The following is a 17855-nucleotide window of genomic DNA, read 5'->3' as shown; positions in this document are numbered from 1 at the left end:
TCCCTCTTCCCATATTCTTTGTTCCTTATATATGCAAGCGTATATAGGAGGCCCAGCTTCCTTCCCTGTCAGCCACAGTCTGATTGAATTGTGCCGGCTAGGTGTTCCCACCCACTGCGGCACACCAGGAAGTTGCAGACCAGGCAGCCTATGCGGGGCCCACCCCTCCAGGTCACCCTCAGGCGCTGGGATCTGGGCTGTGCTAGCCTACTGGGTCTCAGCCAGCAGCGTCACGTAGGCTAGGCACTTCTCACCAATCCCGCTTGAGAGGGGAATAGGTGGCTGTAGTCACTGCAGCACCGTTCCCGCAAGTCTGCCCAGTCCCAGAATGTCCTCTGTTGGAGTCTCCTAAACTGTGGAAGAGTGTCAGTTTCTCTCACTCACCTCATCGCAAGTCAATGCACAGCTCCCCGCCCGTCCTGTTTACAACTCCGTTCTCAGAGCTTCCGCGCGTCTCTCTCCCTGCGGAGCTGATGTAGACGCAGCCACCGCGCGGCGGGAAACCCAAATCGCGGCTTCCAATGCCACGGGCTCCAGCTTCCACACTGAGGCTTTTCTGTTCCTTATAGCACCAGGATTGCATTCCCAGTTGGTTTCTCTCAGCCCAGTTTTTTCTTGAGTTAGCAGGGCATATCACCACTTGCTTATCATTCCGTACTCCGCACCATTCCTAAACTCAACCTGGGTCTTTCAGAGAGCCTCCGTAGCTGCTGCTATCTGTCCGCCATGTTCTCCAGGAAGTCTCCGACAAAATACATTTAACATAAAATTTATCTTACTAATCATTTTAAATTATTTATCTTGCTAATCATTTTAATCATTCACTGTCTTACGAATCATTTAAAGTTCTGTGGTGTTAAATATATTTATGTTAGTATACGGTCATCAAAACTCTTTCATCTTGCAAAATGTAATCTCTGTACCTATTAAACAGTGACTTCCCATCTCTCCTTCCCCCTACTAACCACCATTCCATTTTTTGTCTGGGTGAATTTGATTACTCTTGGCACATTAGTAAGTAGAATCATACAGTCTTCAATCATTTATGAATGCATAAGGCGTTGGAGACACATCTAGATAAAGACCATAACACCTCATATCACTAGTCTAGGAAAACACAAAAATTAAAAATGTGAAGTATAGTTCCCACTGAAAATATATTGCCTTTCTGTTTTCATGAGCTAAAACTTGTAAGTCAGAGTCTATCAACATATGCCACATTTTGTTTATCCATTCATCTATGGTAACAGTAGGGTTGTGAATAAGACAGTTATGGTACACAGATAGGTATTTCAGTTTCAGCTTTCAACTCTTGGGAATATATATTTAGAAGATTTACTAGATCAGAGTTCGATTTTATTTTTAATTTTTAAGGAATGGCAGTGTTTTTCTTAGTAGCTGTACTATTTTACATTTTCACCAACAGGTACAGAGGTTCCAGTTTTTCACATTCTTGTGAAATAGCTTTTCTGTTTAGTTTTTGTTTTTCATTTGAAATAGAACCCATCTTAATGAGTGTGAGTTAGTATGTCATTGTGGTTTTGATTTGCACTTCCCTAATGATAGATAATGTTGAGAATCTTTTCAGTTGCTTAGTAGCTACATTCAGGTAGTCTCTGGAGACATGTCTATTTAAGTACTTTGCCCGATTTTCTATTGGATTATTGTTTTGTTATTCATATATTGAGATGGGGTCTTGCTGTATTGCCTAGGCTGGCCTCAAGCTGCTGAACTTGAGCCCCCAAGTGTCTGGGCTTGTAGGCATGCATCACTGGACCTGCAGACATGCATCACTGAACCTGCCTATGTATTCTTGATATTAACCTCTTATTATACATTCAGTTTGTAAATACTTTCTCTTATTCTGTGGGCTGTCTTTTCTCTCTGTTGATTGTATTCTTTAATGTAGAGAAGCGTTCAGTGTTCATGTAGTTTAATGTTTTCTCTTTTTGCTGCTTATGCTTCTCATCATATCCAAGAAATCAGTGTTAAATTCAAGGTGATGAAAGCTTTACCTGTGTTTTCTTCTAACAGTTTTATAGTCATTGCTGTTATGTTGATCTTTCTGCCAGTGCTGGGGATTGATCGCCAGCCTCACACATACTAGACAAGCAGTCTACCGCTGTGTTATACCTCCAGTCTATTTGGTCTATTTGTGTTAATTTTGTGTATGATATCAGGTTAGTTTATTAGCCTGTTAACTCTGCTATAAGAATATACTGAACACTGGGTTGTTTGTAAATAGTAGATAATCATTTCTCATAGCTCTGTTGACTTGGAAGTCCAGTCAAGGTACCAGCATGTTCATTGTTTGTGGAGGGTTGGTGTCTGCTGTGAAAGAGAGCTTCTGAACTCTGTGCTCACATGGCAAAAGGTAGGAGATAAAAGGGCAAAATAGGGCCAAGTGCTGTATGAGACCCCTTTTGCAGGGCTTTAATTCTGTTCACAAAGGAAGAGGCTCTTAGAATCTAAACATCCCACCTCTCAGGACTGTTGCAGTGGCGATGAAGTCTCTAACTGAATTTGGAGGGACATAAAACATTCTGAACATAGCAGTAAGAAACAAGCTACGTTTTTTGCATCCCTTTTCCCCCTAGCACCATGATATGGTTTTAGAAGAATTAATTATGGTAATGCCAATATTTATGGTCAAGATGTTTTTGAGATAGTCCAGGTAAAAGATTACAGAAGCATAGAATCATTGGTAGCAGTTGTGATCAGAGAAATAGATATGTAATATATTTAATAGTTAAAATAATAGAACTTGCTTCCATAGATTGTATTTTGAGGTCAGGAAATGGTAAAATCAAGAACTACCCGTACAATGTATTTGGGTGGACATAGGTGCTATTTATTACATTGGAAAAGCTGAGGTAGTGATAAGGAAAGAAGCCTTTTTAGTAGGTAGGTTAAATCAAGATTATTGCTTTGGAAAGGGTAAATTTGAAATGCCTTGGATATCCAAGTGATGATTTCAGTTGGGCAGTTGGCTACATGAGTTAGAAATACAGAGAAGCAAAAATATGGTGAGAGGAAGGAGAAGCATGTAAGTGAGACTTAAAGGCCATAAGACTAGATGAGTTAATTTAGATGGAGAAAAGAAAATAGAACTGGGTCCTGTTTATAGGGAGTATGAAGAAGGAAGATGTAGTGAATAGGGTAGTAAAGAGTAGTGAGGTAGGAGGTAAACCAAGAAAGCATTGTACATTGTTGAAGAAGACAAGACAAGAACACCTTTTAAAAATTTTAGTCTCTTTACAGTTACTTTGGAATTTATAGGTAATCCAGACTTCCTCTTTCAGTAAACTTTTTGTAGATGTTTTCATGTGGTTTGTATTCTAACAGGAATAGTAGCTTAGAAATGCCTGCAGAAGTGGGTGTTTAGTTTACCTTTACAGGCCCTGTTTAGCACTAGCAAACACTGGGCAATATGCTATGCCAGTGATGGTGAATCCTTTAGAGACTGGTAATTATTATTATTACTGGTTTGGGTTTTTTGTTGTTGTAGGTGTTGTTTGTCTCTTTTGTTTTTTGTTTTTCTTTTCTGTATTTTTTCTCTTTATAATAAAAAAAGAACTTCAAAGAATAGAGAAATATATCAGGAGGAAAACTTAAGCTTCACATTTGAGTCAGGTGTACTCCTTTTTTCAGTGAAGGACAAAACAGTCCTTGAGGATTTGTAAGACACAAGAGCTGTCACAGCTACTCAACTCGAAGTAGTATTGTGATTTGAAAGAAGCAGTGGATAATGCTGGAGCACTTGAACATGGTTGTGTTCCAGTGAAACTTTTATTACCAAAAGCAGCACCAGATTTGGCCTACAGATAATTTCTAACCTCTGTTCAAAATGATTGACCATTTGATGTATTTTCTTTAAGATTTTTTTTTTCCAGATGCATGTTGTACACAATGTTCTTTAAGTTTTCTTTTTCCTCTTGATATATATTGTGGCTATCTTTTGTTGTAAATCTGGAAGTCTCTATATCATGCACCTACTGGTAAATGTGAGGTCCTGAGTTTGATTGCTTGTACCTCTCCAAAAAAAACTTTATGCAAAATAAAAGACAGACAATAGTAAGCAGCAAATGGCAGATGGAAATGGCCGATGGGAAATGGAGGAGAGAGAAAAAGTGAGGATTGTGAAGTGTGGTAATCATTATGTACTACAAACATATACCCCCCAAAAGACAAGAAATCTTACTTGAAGCAAATCACAAAGGTGCCCTGTTATGTAAAATTTTAGAAATATTTAGGTTTTTAAAATTATATATTTAGGATTGATTTCTTTCTATAGTTTGAGTTATAAGTTAAGATTAATTTTGTCTATATGAATATGAAGTGATTGGTTTACAATTTAAAAATACCAGCTTTTTGTTACTTATTCCAGAATAGTTTTTATTGTGTCAACTGGCCAGTCTAGGAGCAATCATTTTGTTTTACATATAGGATTCTAACACTTCTTTGTGAATTATTTCTATATATTTTGATGGATTTTACTGCCTTTCAAATAGTATTTAACAGTTGTGTTTACTTAATTGATAGTTATTAAATAGAATCTAGTTTGTATTTTCCTTAAGTCAACTTTCTTAATTATTAATTTTAATTGATCACATATTCATGTAGATTTTACCAGTTTTTCAAAGAACGGACCTAAAACTTTATCTTCCAAAATATATATTTTTATTTTTTACATAATTATTTTCTGCTCATCTTTGTTATTTTGTTTTCATTTGCTATTCTTTTAAAAAATTCTCATTGTTTGTTTTTTTTTCTCTCTTAATGTATGTATTTGGTTGCATACAATTTAATCTTATGTATAAAATTGCTGATGGTTTAACTTACACCTTTTAGTGTATTTCTGTTAATATCTTTTATTCATCCCTATTAGTTACTGCTGTGTTAATATTATTACAGTTAGCCTTTAAGAGGCAGACTTATTTCCTTAAAACTTTACGTGGTCAGGAATCTAGGTGGGGCCTTTTGCTTTTAGGTCACTTAACCAGGATGAAGTAAGGTGCTGGCCAGGGCCGCAGGCTCATTTATTGTTTCATGTTGGAGTGGGGAAGGCCGTGCTTCCAAGGCTCTTGGATATTGGCTGAGTTGAGTTCCTTGTAAGTTGTTGGAACAGCAGCCTTAGTTCTTTTGAGGCTGTGGTCTGTGGTCCCCTTACTGTGGCAACCTCTCTTCTCCACAGGGCAGCCCTTAGCCTGGTGGCTTACTTTAGTCAGCTGTTAAGAGAGACAGTCAAGAGAGCTGAAAGTTGCTGTTATTTTCATGTGATCATGGTGGTATTCATTCAGTGCTTCGATGTTTTCTTGCTTTAGAGATGAGTCTCAGCTCCTTCCTGTGTTCTAAGGGAGGGAATTTTATACAGATACGATGCCAGAAGGTTTGCAAAATTGGTGGCTATCTTAGAGCTTCTTTGCAGTATTTTGTGGGCTATGTTTTTCTAGTTTAATTTTGCTATCAGTAAACATACTCAGCATGATTTCTTGATTTGAAGTTGTTACTAATTGTTTCATGACCTGGTTCTGCTTGCATTTGTGAATGTTTAATGCTTCCCTGAAAGCAGTGTTTATTATTCACTTAGAGCATATAGTGTTCTATGTATGTCAAATCAGGTGTGTAATTTCACTGTTTAAATATTCTATAGATTTATATTTTCAAAAACTAGTTGTTGGTCATACTCTTAGGAATACACAAGTTTAGAATTCAAAATTCTAAATTTCTGCCTATCATTTGAAGTGTTTATCTCCTTATTTCTCACTTTATTTCATAAAATATATTTTTTCTTTTTTCTTATATTAATAATGTTTATCCTCTTCTCTTTCTTCTCTTGTTTTAAAAGAATTGTATGCTCAAGAATGTTTTTTGTTCCTGAAATTTGGAATTCTTCATCAACATATGGCTCAATTTTTATTGTTTTGGAAAAATCTGATCATTATCTCTTCAGATACGGTTTTATTCTAATTAGATTTCTATTGTTTTTCTTAGACTCATTCTAAAATCATGTTAGACCTTTTAAAATTTTATTTATTTATTTTTTAATTTTTAAGGTAGTAAAATAGAACAGAACAAGACAGAACAAAACCAATCAAGACAATGCAGTGAAATTGGTACAGAACTTCATAGCAGATACCGGGATAACAGTAATAGGTATCATAGTATATCTTGTTATCGTCACAATAGTTGTCCATTCAATCAGGTATAGTAAAATCAAACCAAAAGCAGAACGTTATAAAACCTATCAAAACAATATTGAATACAGCAAAATAGTTAATCAGAACAAAGTAAAACAATGAAAACAATATTTGCCTTCAAAGAGATGACAGAAGGAAATCTCCCATATTTGCTATATTGCATATAGTCATCCTCCCAAGAAATGCTCAGACCTCTGTCTCTCACTTGCTAAGGGCGGGGGCAGGGGTGGGTGGGGTAGGGTAGGGGAGTGGGATGTTTGATTCTTAGCCTGCGCACCAGTAGGCTCAAGGGAGATGCTGCCTGGTTCTCTTCCTGGCTTGTCTGCTGCTCACTCAAAACCACAGTCGCTTACCAGGAAGGCGGGCAGGTTGCTTTCTTGCTCAGTGCCCTAAGTTCCCATGTTAGACCTTTTTACAGCTGTTCTGTATTTCTGTTGTTTATTTTGTCAATTTTTTTTTTTTTTACTATGTTTTAGGATCACCAACAACTTTTCATTTATTTGTCTATCTTGGACTAAATTTATCAACTTGGTAAACCTGTTCTTTTTTTCATAATTTCATTTTACTTAGTTCTGCCTTCTTCCTTGTCTCCTGAAGTTCTTTTTTATACAAATTATTGTCTAAGCGTGTTAAGTATTTTTGTTTCATTATTCAGACATGAAAAGTTACTACTTTGATTTTCTTGAGCCAGTTTCCTTTTAGTGACCACCTATTTGTTGTTGTCTTTTGTGCCTAATTCATGATTGAACATTGGTGATTGTATTTTAAAAGTGTAAGGCTAAGTTATAGTTTCTGTATGATTTTTATCTTCCTCTAGAGAGGACTTCTGTTTGGTTTCTAATTAGCAGTTCTACTGAGGCTGGTGATGCTAATTTAGGGACTGAACTGTTTCAAGGCTGGGTTCTTTTAGTCCTTTTGAGTATTTTCTCTGTTTCCTGCTGTCACTAGTGTATGGCCTGTCTGAAGTTGTGTGAAAACCTGGAGTTTTGCTGTGGCCCGCTTGCATTGCTATTTCTGTAATTTTCTCTACATCTGAATATTTGTACTTCTTTGCCTACCATTTAATCTAGAAAAGTTTATTACAGTGTTTTTTGAAAGTCTTTTAGTGTTTGAGGCCTGGTTTATTTCCTGATTTTCAAGAAATCGGTTGAGGTTTATGTGATTTATACAAAGATCCTCTGCCTTGTCTACTGTGTACCAGATTTTGTTGCATAGTCTGAGTGACTGTTGACAGCTCTGTTAAGCTTCTTGCCTCTCACTTGTGAACCATAATTGCTTCTTGCTTCGATGCAAAAATTCATGCTGAGTGTTGTTTATGTACAATCTTTATTAGGATCTTGACGCCTGCCTTGGGGTTAGTTTTGTAGTAGTTGCAACAAAAATAATCTGAGATGATCGATTGTAAGGAAGAAACATTTATTTTGGCACATGGTTTCAGTCGTGGTTTGTTGGCCCCATTGCTTTTGAGTGGAGGAAGCAGCTGGGGTCCTGGAATCTCCTTTCCTTCTACTCAGCTCCACCTCTTAAAGGTTCCACCACCCTCCAACCCAGCATTGTCCTAGCCAGGGGATGTAGCCTTTAATGCTCAGGCCTCTGGAAAATACCCAAATTATAGAATTTGGTAACTTTGCTTTTATTTAGAGTTTTTAATTATTTTTTAGGTGGCTGGTTAGATAGAAGTTAAGCTATCAAAAAGATAAACTTGTGCTTTTATATTTTTCAGTTTTTCACTGTGAAATAATGGTACATCATTGTGTATTTTGTCAAAAGGTGAAACTAGGGGCTGGGGGTTTAGCTCAGCGGCATAAGCGCCTGCCTTGCAAGCAGGCAGTTGTGAGTTCGATCCCTGGTACCGATAAAAAGGAAAAAGGCAAAAAAAAAAAAAAAAAAAAAAAAAGGTGAAACTAAACATTCTTTTTTCCCTAGCACAACAAATGGACCACTTTTGAGCTGTGACTGATCATGTTGTTATGTGTTTTCATGTATTCATTGGCAGTATTCATCTCTTACAGGTTGCTTAGCCAAACAATGAAGGATCATCTAGTGAGAGTAGCAAATGAAGCTGAATTTATTCTGAGTAGACAGAGAGCAGAGGACATTCACAGACATGCGGAATTTGAGGTAGGTTGTACATGTGGCTTGTGTGAAGAAATTACTATTTTTTAATGGCAATCTTAAAAATTTGTCCATGGGAAGTAGCAATATGGTCTAAGGAAGCAATTACCACTTATCATCATGTTATGTATCACATGTAAGGTATGATTTAAGATTAAGTTTTAGAGATTAAGTTTTTTAAAGATTAAGTTTTTGAAAGAGTCATGAGGGTTTGGGGAAAATATTACATACCACTTTTGCTCTCTCATCTCAACTTCAGCTCAATTGCCGATAGCTCAGAGCAGCTTCTGTGCTTGATCTGATTTTAATAGTGGGAGCTGAGATGTTGGCTATAATGATTTTCCAAAAGAGAAAATTAGCAGAGGACATTTTCCTCTGGGGCAAGATTCAGAATTGAGAATTTCTTTGGCAAATATGAGATCTTCAGGTTTCTAGAGAGTTGCAGAATTCAGGGGTCAGAAGTTCCTCTGCCCTTGAGTTTGAGAGCCTGGTAATCCTTGTAGCTGAAGTTATGATGGAGCACACACCCCTGTTTTTATGGGAGATCAGGTGGCAGACCTTCCTTGACCTCTGCTTTTCTTAGAAGTAGCACCTGAAAAGGTCTACAGTGTGAGTTCTTAGAGAGAATTAGTGATTTTATAGTTAAGTAGATGACCAAAATCCACCGAAGCTGAACTGGAAAATTTAGCAAGAACATTTACTATAGAATTGGAAAAGAAATTAAAAAGCATTGTATAAGGTTTTTCTAATACAGTATGTAAGAGTAGATAAATACATGTTGATGATGTTTTTCTGATAGTTTAGAAAAGATGAATATCACTCTGGTGCATTTTATATGACCAACATAAACCTGAAAATGTTGCCAGAAAAATAAAATGCTAGAAAAATTTCATTTAATAATATAAATACAGAGGCCAGGGATATAGTTCAGCAGCACAGGCCTGCCTGACAAGCACGAGATTGTGAGTTCAATTCCTGATACGAAAACAAAAACACTCCAACAAACACACCATATATATGTAGCATATATTTTTATTTAATGTATTAAAACTTAGTATATGAAAATTTTAATTAAAATTTTAGCTAAAATAAATCATCATTGCAGTGAGAGAATTATATAATGTGACTACTGGGAATTTTTCCTACAAAGTTTCAGCTGAAATTTTAGCTACCATAAACAATCAGCAGAGAGAGAGAATGAAAGTAGTGCAGTGTGTCTAAGAATATTTCCTGAAATTAAAAAATAGTTTATTATATGGTATACAGCTACAAAGTAACTTTTATCAACAAATTAAAAATAGAAAAGTAAATATATTAATACATATAAAAAACGATGAATTTTAGGGCCAGGAGTTAGCTCAGTGGCATAAGTGCCTCCCTGGGAAGCGCGGGTCGTAAGTTTGATCCTTGGCACCCCCCCCCCCCCCGCATTAAAGAAAAAAAGGATGAATTTTAGCTGTCAGGCCCAGTAAAACCATGAGAAAACTATTTTTACATAAGAAAGTAATCTAAATATGGTAAGGAGTTAGTTATTTTTCACTCTCGTTGCTGAGACAAAGTACTCAACTCCCAACATGAAAGAAAGAAAGGCTATTGCTTACAGTTTTGGAGATTTCAGTCCATACTAAGTTGGCACCAAGCAGCAGGGTGGTTTGGCTAATAGATTTTCTTTTGACAAGTAGTAACTAAGTTGGAAATCAGAATAATACAATCATAATTATGATAGAAACAATGCTTTGTACAAACTCTGGAAGAAAAGCACAGATACTCTCTGAAAGAAAACTAAGATCTTATTCAAGAAGAAAAAACAAAATATAAACTCATGTACAGTCATTTCATCATGAATAGTGTATCTTGGGGTGTGTGTATGTGAGAGAGAGAGAGAGACAGAGACAGAGGGACTGAGACAAGAAAAGAGTATATTTGGAAATAACTGGAGACTTACAGAAATAGGAGAAATCCTGTTCACCATTGTTTTAGATCCTGATTGCTAAAATTTTGCTACATTTGCTCTTTTTATCTGTCCTTTTGAAATCTGACAGTAAGTTAAAGTCAGGATACCCCTTTAACTTGGAAATACATTAATAGAAAATTTCTAAGTGCAGCCTTTATCTTAAATTGGCACAGTTATCCCTATCAGAAAATGAATATTGGTTCGGTGCTATCATTTAATCTACAGATATTATTCAGTTTTATTTTTCAGTTGTCTCCATGGAGTCTTTTATAGAGAAACAGGAAATTCTAACCTCTCAAAAATGTCAGTTGTTTTCAAATCAATATATAAGTTCAATGTTACATTTAAATACACTATCTCAGTAGAATAATGATAGTGTAAATTTGGAAGTTAAATAGCCCATATAAAGTATTTAAAACATGCAAATTTTATGTGTAGATATTCAGATATCTATTTGGGACAATGAGCTCTTTAGTCCTAAAATGTGACAAAGAATACTGCAAATGTATACATTTCACTTTGCAGATATTAAAGTGATAATGTAAGACAGCATACCATACAAATATTCTATATGAGGATTAAAGCTAAAACAATAAATATTTTAGAAAATATTTAGAATATTATAGATATGAAACCCAGACATATGTATTTGGTAACCACAATAAGATTCTTAGAAAATATAAACATAAAACCAAACATCTGTTATTACATGTAACTGTGAATTTAGCAAATTAAAAATCAGTAAAGAGAAAAAAAAGGAAAACTTTTATCAAAAGAACTATTATTTTCTAAATAATTTAGGGTAAAAATTAAATTTTTTTTGGCCTTTTCCTTTTTGTTTCTTCATGCATAAAATGTAAGTCTCCCATATGTTTTTGATACTTTTAGAGTGCTATTTTATGGGGTGGGTTTGGCAATATAATGCCAGCCATATAGTTTACTTTCTTGCATAGTCTTAAAAATGAACTAAAATATTACTCTTACATGCTAGTTTAAATGTGAATCTGATATATGTGAGACTTGTCATTACTCTGATTGACTTTATTTAAGCAATTTAGGTTTTTTATTTACTTAGTGCATTGATGACAAATCTTTAGAGCTTTCAGTGATACAAATAGCTTGCTGCAGCATGCATGCCATAGGTTTGCTACCACTGCTTTAGAGTGTCAGATCAAACTAGGTTATTTTTAAAGATGTGTAATTCCAGACACTTGTCTTGTCTCTTCAAGTATAGGTATTAACAGTTAAATGTAAGTTGAGCTAATCACTATCACATTTAGTGATATTTTGGTTAGAATAGAATAGAATCTTTTTATACAGAAGAAATAAATCTGGTGCCTTTTCTTTTATAGTATATTACTTGGGAAACTTGAACTGAATTATATGTTTATGAGGAATGCTTTTTGATGTAGTTCATTGAAAAAGTGTTTCTTGATACCACTGAGGCCTAAGTCTGTTTTCAGAGAGTATCTTGCGTATAACCCAAAGTTCATTGTCCTCCATTACTATAGAACTTCTCCTGTGTCAGGTAGTTTTTTGTAATAGATTGATGCTTATAGTTGATATAAGATGTCTTGAATAAGTATAGATATCTTGAATAGTCATTTGTTAAAACATTAATGATTTTCATATAAATAACCAACTGAAGCCCAGATATAATTTTCACTTGTGGATTTATTTGGAAATGTAGTATATAAAGTGTTAATAACCCATGTTTTTTATTGAAATGATTTTGAGTCGACTAGTGGCTGCATGGTGTTATGATTAATTGTACAACTAGACTAATTTTTGAAATCTCTTTTGCTGTTTTATTCTTTAACTTACGTTACATTGTTATACACAATTTGCAGATAAAATGACAGTATCAAATGTAGGTGAGATAACAGTATAAACATGTTTTGATCAACTGGTAATTGTAATTGCTCATTGATTTGAGCAGAATATTAGCCCATATAATTCCATTGATGTAAAATTTTAAGTTGAGTGAAAAGTTGTGCCTAAAATGATGGTAAAAATTTAGAAAAATTATTTATGAAATGGAAATATCAATCCTCAAATTGATGTAGAATTGCAATTGGCTCTGATTAACAAAAGCAGTCTTAAAAAATAAGAAGTTGAAAGGAAGATTGCTAGTTTCTTAGTTTTAGAGATTACTCTGAAACTGTAGTAATTTAAACAGCATTTTTTGGTCAAAATTATAAAAAGGTAGATTAAAGAAATAAAACTAAAATGAATGCATTAACATAAGCCCAGTACATTTTTGACAGTGGTACTTTAGCCATTCAGTGAAGGGTAGAATTGTTGTTTTAACAAATGCTGCTGTGATAACTTGATATTCCCATGTTAAAGAATGAAGCTTAACCCCTACTTAGTGTCATGTACAAAGATTAACTCAAAATAAATCTGGGACTGGAGCATAAGAACTAAACCCATAAATCTCTTATTAGCAAATATAGTTGTGGGTCATCATAATGTGATATTTGGAAATAGGTGCTTGGATATAGTAGCAAAAGCACAAATAAAAAAATAGATAAGTGGATGTCATCAGAATGGAAAAGTTTTGTGCGTCATAGAACTTTGGCACTTTTATCAAATAAGTGTCGAGGCAACATTAGCATATGGTACTGGAAAACATGTTAGTACTTGTTCCACCTCAATAAGAGAGTTTTACATTCAGAATGAGTAGAAACAAAACATAAAAGAAAACTGTAGAAAAAAGTAACAAACAATTTAATTTTAAAAATGGGCGAAGGAATTGAATGGGTTTTTCCCTCAAGAAAGAATGCGCTTCGCCAACAAACACATGGAAAGATTTAGTCTTTAGAGAAATCCTTAGTCTTTAGAGAAATACAGAACACCTCCACTTCACTCACTAGGATTGCTAAAGAGAAATGTGGAAACTCACACGTTGGTAGGATTTACAACAATGTGGCTCCAACAGAAAATAGGTTAGTAATAAAAATTTAAACGTATAATCATCATGTAACCCAGTGAGTTCACTCCTAGTTATATGCCCCAAAGAACTGCGGATAGTTTCTCAGACAAGTCCACATGTCTACATATTTATAACAGCATTGCTTGTCATAGCTAAAGTGTCAAGCAGCCCGTGATGATTAGTTTTTTAAAAAATTTTATTTAAAGAAAGACTAAACAAAGCAGAAAATTAGTAGAAATAATACATACTTTCAAAGAAAAAATAAACAGTAAGAAATAACTAGTTGATGATTGTCATATTGTCCTCTTACAAATAGTTGTTCAAGATACAAAAGTGAAACATACAAAGTGGGGATTCAAACAGCGAGACTGCAAACAGTTCTCTTCAACTATCCATCAAAAACTTACTAATATGGTTATCAACCTATACTCTTAAACATACATGAAGTTATCCATATCTTCATTTATGTTGAGATTAAACAAACCAAAGCAGGCTAAAATCACTCTGAACAAAGAATAATAGTATTGCTGGATTTCACATCATGACACTATGGGATCCCACTGGGTATTATAGTGTCTCTTTTTCTTCAACGTATTTGTTCATTTCATCATGCGTTATAAGAACAGTTCTCATAAACTGTTTATAGGTTCTACGCATGTGTGAGTCTTAACATGTATTTCTATCCTGTCTAGATTAGAGAGAGAAACAAAACAAAGCAAGACAAAACAAACATACTCCTATAAACAGATGAAAAGAAAAAGACATATAAAACTACTGTACAAGGAGTTCTACAATCGTTACTGTGTTGTCTCTTGTTATCTTCATTAGAATTGTCTATATCATTAGATATAGTATAGTTGAATATAGCAGTACGTAACAATATTTATAAAAACACAACTTTGTAGATAGTGTAAAACTTCAAAAACAGGAAATAATCAAACCAGAATGGGTATCATAGTGAATCTTGTCATCTTCAGTGTAGTTGCCTATACTCTCAGACTTGATACTATCAATGATAACAATTTTGAATAAAATCTGTCCATACCAAACAGCAGTCAAACAAACCAGATTTAACTAAGATCAGTCATGATAAAACAGTATAAGTGATACAGGGCTCCAGATTAAGTTAATAGGAAATTAAAGATGATTACTGTACTATATCTTGTTATTTTTGGGGTAGCTCTCTGTGCCCTTGGATCTAGTGCAAGTAGATAAACTGGGAAAGAATAAAATCTATCCAATCAGAGTGGTGTGAGTAACGTGGGTTTTAAACCCTTATACACTATTAACAATATCCTCTGCCATCTCTTTTTAAGACTATTCCTCCCCTTTCACTCCCCCAAGGTGCACTTAGGGTTAGGGTTAGTTTTACGTGTTTAGTTGCCTGAACTGTGGGGGTGCTCTCATTAAAAATTATTTTAGGTGTGTGTTTTAGGGTATTTCTAAAAAAATTTACATTAGAATTGTTGGACTGAGTACTTTTCTATAGTATAGTAGTTAATCTTTAAGTTTTTAGATGTTTTGTCCCTGAGCTTCATAGTAAACTGGCTTCATGGCAATATGCCTGCCACTAACACAACTCCCTCCTAAAATCAATCAATCAATCGTCAATCAGTCAGTCTCAATCTCAATCTGTCACCCTCTATTACCCCTTCCTCCTGTTTCTCACTTCTGGTTTTCTCCCCCCCCCCATCCCTCCCACCTTTCTCTCTTTCTTTCTCTTTGAACAGATCTTGCTCAGCATTTCAGACCAGTCTTGAACACACTATGTAGCCCAAGCTGGCCTCTAAATCTAGGTGATCTTGCAGCCTTATACTCTTGAGTGCTAGGATTACAAGGATGTGCCGTCATGCCTGGCTTGAAATTTCTCTTCAAACCAGTCCATTCAGAGTAACTTTGACCAATATTCACTTTTTAAAAAAATTTTTTTTAAATTAAAAAAAATTTTATTTTGAAAGTAGTAAAAATACAACAGAACAAGACATAACAAAGCCAATCAAGACAATGCAGTGAAACTGGTACAGAACTCCACAGCAGGATACTGGGATAGTAATAGTAGGTACTATAGATTATCTCGTTATCTTCACAATCGTTTTCCAGTAAATTAGGTATAGATAGTGAAATCAAACCAAAAACAGGACATTATAAAACCAATTGAATGAGAATATTGAATAGAGCAAAACAAACATAAGAAAACAGTGAAAACAACCTTTGCCTTTAAAACAGAAAATATAAGGAAATCCCCTATATTCGCTATATTGCATATGGTCATCCTCCCAAGAGATGCTGAGATGTCTATCCCCAGTTGCTATGGAGTATGGGGTGGGGTGTTTTTGATTCTCAGCCGGAGAGCAAGTAGGCTCATGGGAGGTGCTGGTTCTCCTCCCGGCCTGAGCAAGGGGCAATACCATGAGGGCCGGCCAATAATCTGCCTAAGTCCCACCATGGCCGGATCTCAGGAGTGCTGGTTCTTCCGGTCCACGCCAGCTATTCACTTGTTTGTTTCATTTTAGTAAATACCATCTCAGTATCTAAAGCTGCTGAATGATCCCTCTTGTCTTTGTCAGAATCCTTGATGTTTGTCACAATCCTTTTCAGTCTTTATTAATCATGCCTTTTCAATTGCTTCTCTGTTTTCTTTTTAGTACAAGCTTTTAAATACCAGAAGTCCTTGGGACTTTATTCTGAACCTTTTTCTTTATGTTTATATTATTTTGACATACAATTTAATCTGTTTCCTAGCCCTTAAATGTTACTGTTAATCTGGTAATTCTGAAATCCTTGGGCACTAGACTTATTTGTTTAAATTTATTTTACATGTCTATTTGGATTTCTCACAAACATCACAGTATAATTTCATTGTGAAGATCATGGGCTCTGGATTCAAACAGTTTAGTTTTTTTATGCTCTTGCTGATATTTTTCAAGTTTTTAATCTTTTCTTAGTGAAGTCATAATACAGTGAGGGTCATCATACAGTTGCAGTGACACCTAAGGTCTAGTTACTCTTTTTTTTGAGTTGAGGATTAGTCGTGAGCCTTGTACTCCGTCACTGAACTACGTACACTTCCTGCCTTAAGGTCTGTTTAGAATTGTGTCTGTCATACAGTAAATACGCAACAAGTGTGATACCTGTGTTACATCATAATGTTTAAAAGGAACTCTCATTTCATTTACCTTATCAAATCAGAGGGCTAATACTTACCTTTGAATTCCTGTTTTCACTCAGATATGTGTGCACATATCCAAGGAGTTCAGTCTACCATGTCTTAAACTTACGCACATCTTGTATCATTTCCCCCACCTTAGGTGGAATTATAGTCTTTCATCTGGTTTACAGCAGCAGCCTCCTGTTACTAATCTTGGTTTATTGTAGCCTTTTCTTTTTCATGTAAGTAAGAAGAATCCTACAGCATAAACTTGGTCATGGTATGTCTCTGCCATAGCTCCCCTGTGGTCTTCTGTTGTATGTTAACAGAGAATTCAAAGTGTTTATCATAGCTTTTGAGCCTCTCCATAATGTGGGTCTAACATTTTCCCATCCCATCTCACGTTCTTCTCCCCATGTCATTTTACATCAATTATCTTAGTCTGTCAACTCTTTCAACATGCTGATTTCTTTCTTTCATCAGAGTCTCTCCAAATTTATTGAGTATTTATTATACCAGGGCACTCTCTGGGTCAGAAAATTCAAGGCTTTCCTAAACTGACATAAAGAGCAGATTTAGGGCTGAGAATGTAGTGCAGTGGTGGACAGTGCTTGCCTTGCATGTGAAAAAACTTCTGTTCTATCCTCATTACCAGGAAAAATTTTAAAAATACCTGATCTTTAGGAATTTATACTTAGTAGATGACAAGCAGCTAGAAAAAGTAGAATACATTTTAGATGGTCATTCTAAGGAAACACAGGAAGTAAATGGAGTAAAACTAATGTGATGTGGCTATTTTTAGTAGGTTGGTAGGAAGGCCCTCACTGAAAAACTAGATTGAAGGGCTGGAAAAGTAAGTAGTCATGGAGATAGCAAGGGAAGCATTTTACAGGTGGAAGGAATAAGTGGCACCAAAGTTTTGAGATTGGTGAATGTCCAGTGCATTTCAGGAATACAACAAATTATTGGATTTGTGTGAGTAAAGCGGATGATTAGAAGGAAATGAGATTAAAGAATTAGTGTGGAGCCAGACCAGGAAAGACTTAAAAAAAAATCTGGTGCCATGACTTTGATTCTAGACGTGGAAAACTCTTGGAGGGCTATAAACAAAGAAGTAAGAGAAGTAACATAATCTGAGTAACATTTAGATGGACCACCATTGTTGTTTCTGAAATAGAATAAAAGGAGGAAAGAGCAGATGTGCAAATACTCAGTAGCTGTTTTTTGCTGTAATTGAGACAAGAAATGATGGCCTGAACTAGGCTAGTGATAGTGGAGGTGGTGAGAAGTGGTTGAATTGGAATCTATTTTATTTTTGAGCTGATAAAATATGCTGATAGATTGAATGTGTTAAAGTAAGAAAAAAGGGGATGAAGACTTGTTAGGTTTTTCTTTGAGTAACTAGAAGAGTTGAGCATCTGGAAGACTTTTTCTTTGGCTTATTAAGATTTACAAAATAATAACTTTATTCAGTGCTTGTGTACTAGTATACTGGGTGATTTT

The 17855-nt window shown here is 35.2% G+C and overlaps 1 protein-coding gene across 6 annotated transcripts in view; it reads left to right on the top strand.

Annotated features, from left to right (window-relative positions):
* Lrba (LPS responsive beige-like anchor protein) overlaps positions 1 to 17855 on the top strand; it is a 662281-nt gene that overhangs the window by 247968 nt on the left and 396458 nt on the right. For all 6 annotated transcript variants that reach the window (XR_010039211.1, XR_010039212.1, XM_003476894.5 and 3 more), the window contains exon 36: positions 8213 to 8321. Coding sequence is in view for 4 of the 6 variants with exons in the window: in XM_003476894.5 (XP_003476942.2) it covers positions 8213 to 8321 (109 nt within the window). In the remaining 2 variants the exon portion in view is untranslated. The remainder of the gene's footprint in view (positions 1 to 8212; positions 8322 to 17855) is intronic.

The sequence above is a fragment of the Cavia porcellus genome, unplaced genomic scaffold (assembly GCF_034190915.1).
Source record: "Cavia porcellus strain 051 isolate PalLab524CR breed Dunkin Hartley unplaced genomic scaffold, mCavPor4.1 scaffold_14, whole genome shotgun sequence".
Lineage (NCBI taxonomy): Eukaryota > Metazoa > Chordata > Mammalia > Rodentia > Caviidae > Cavia > Cavia porcellus.
This window is presented reverse-complemented; position numbering and strand designations above follow the sequence as displayed.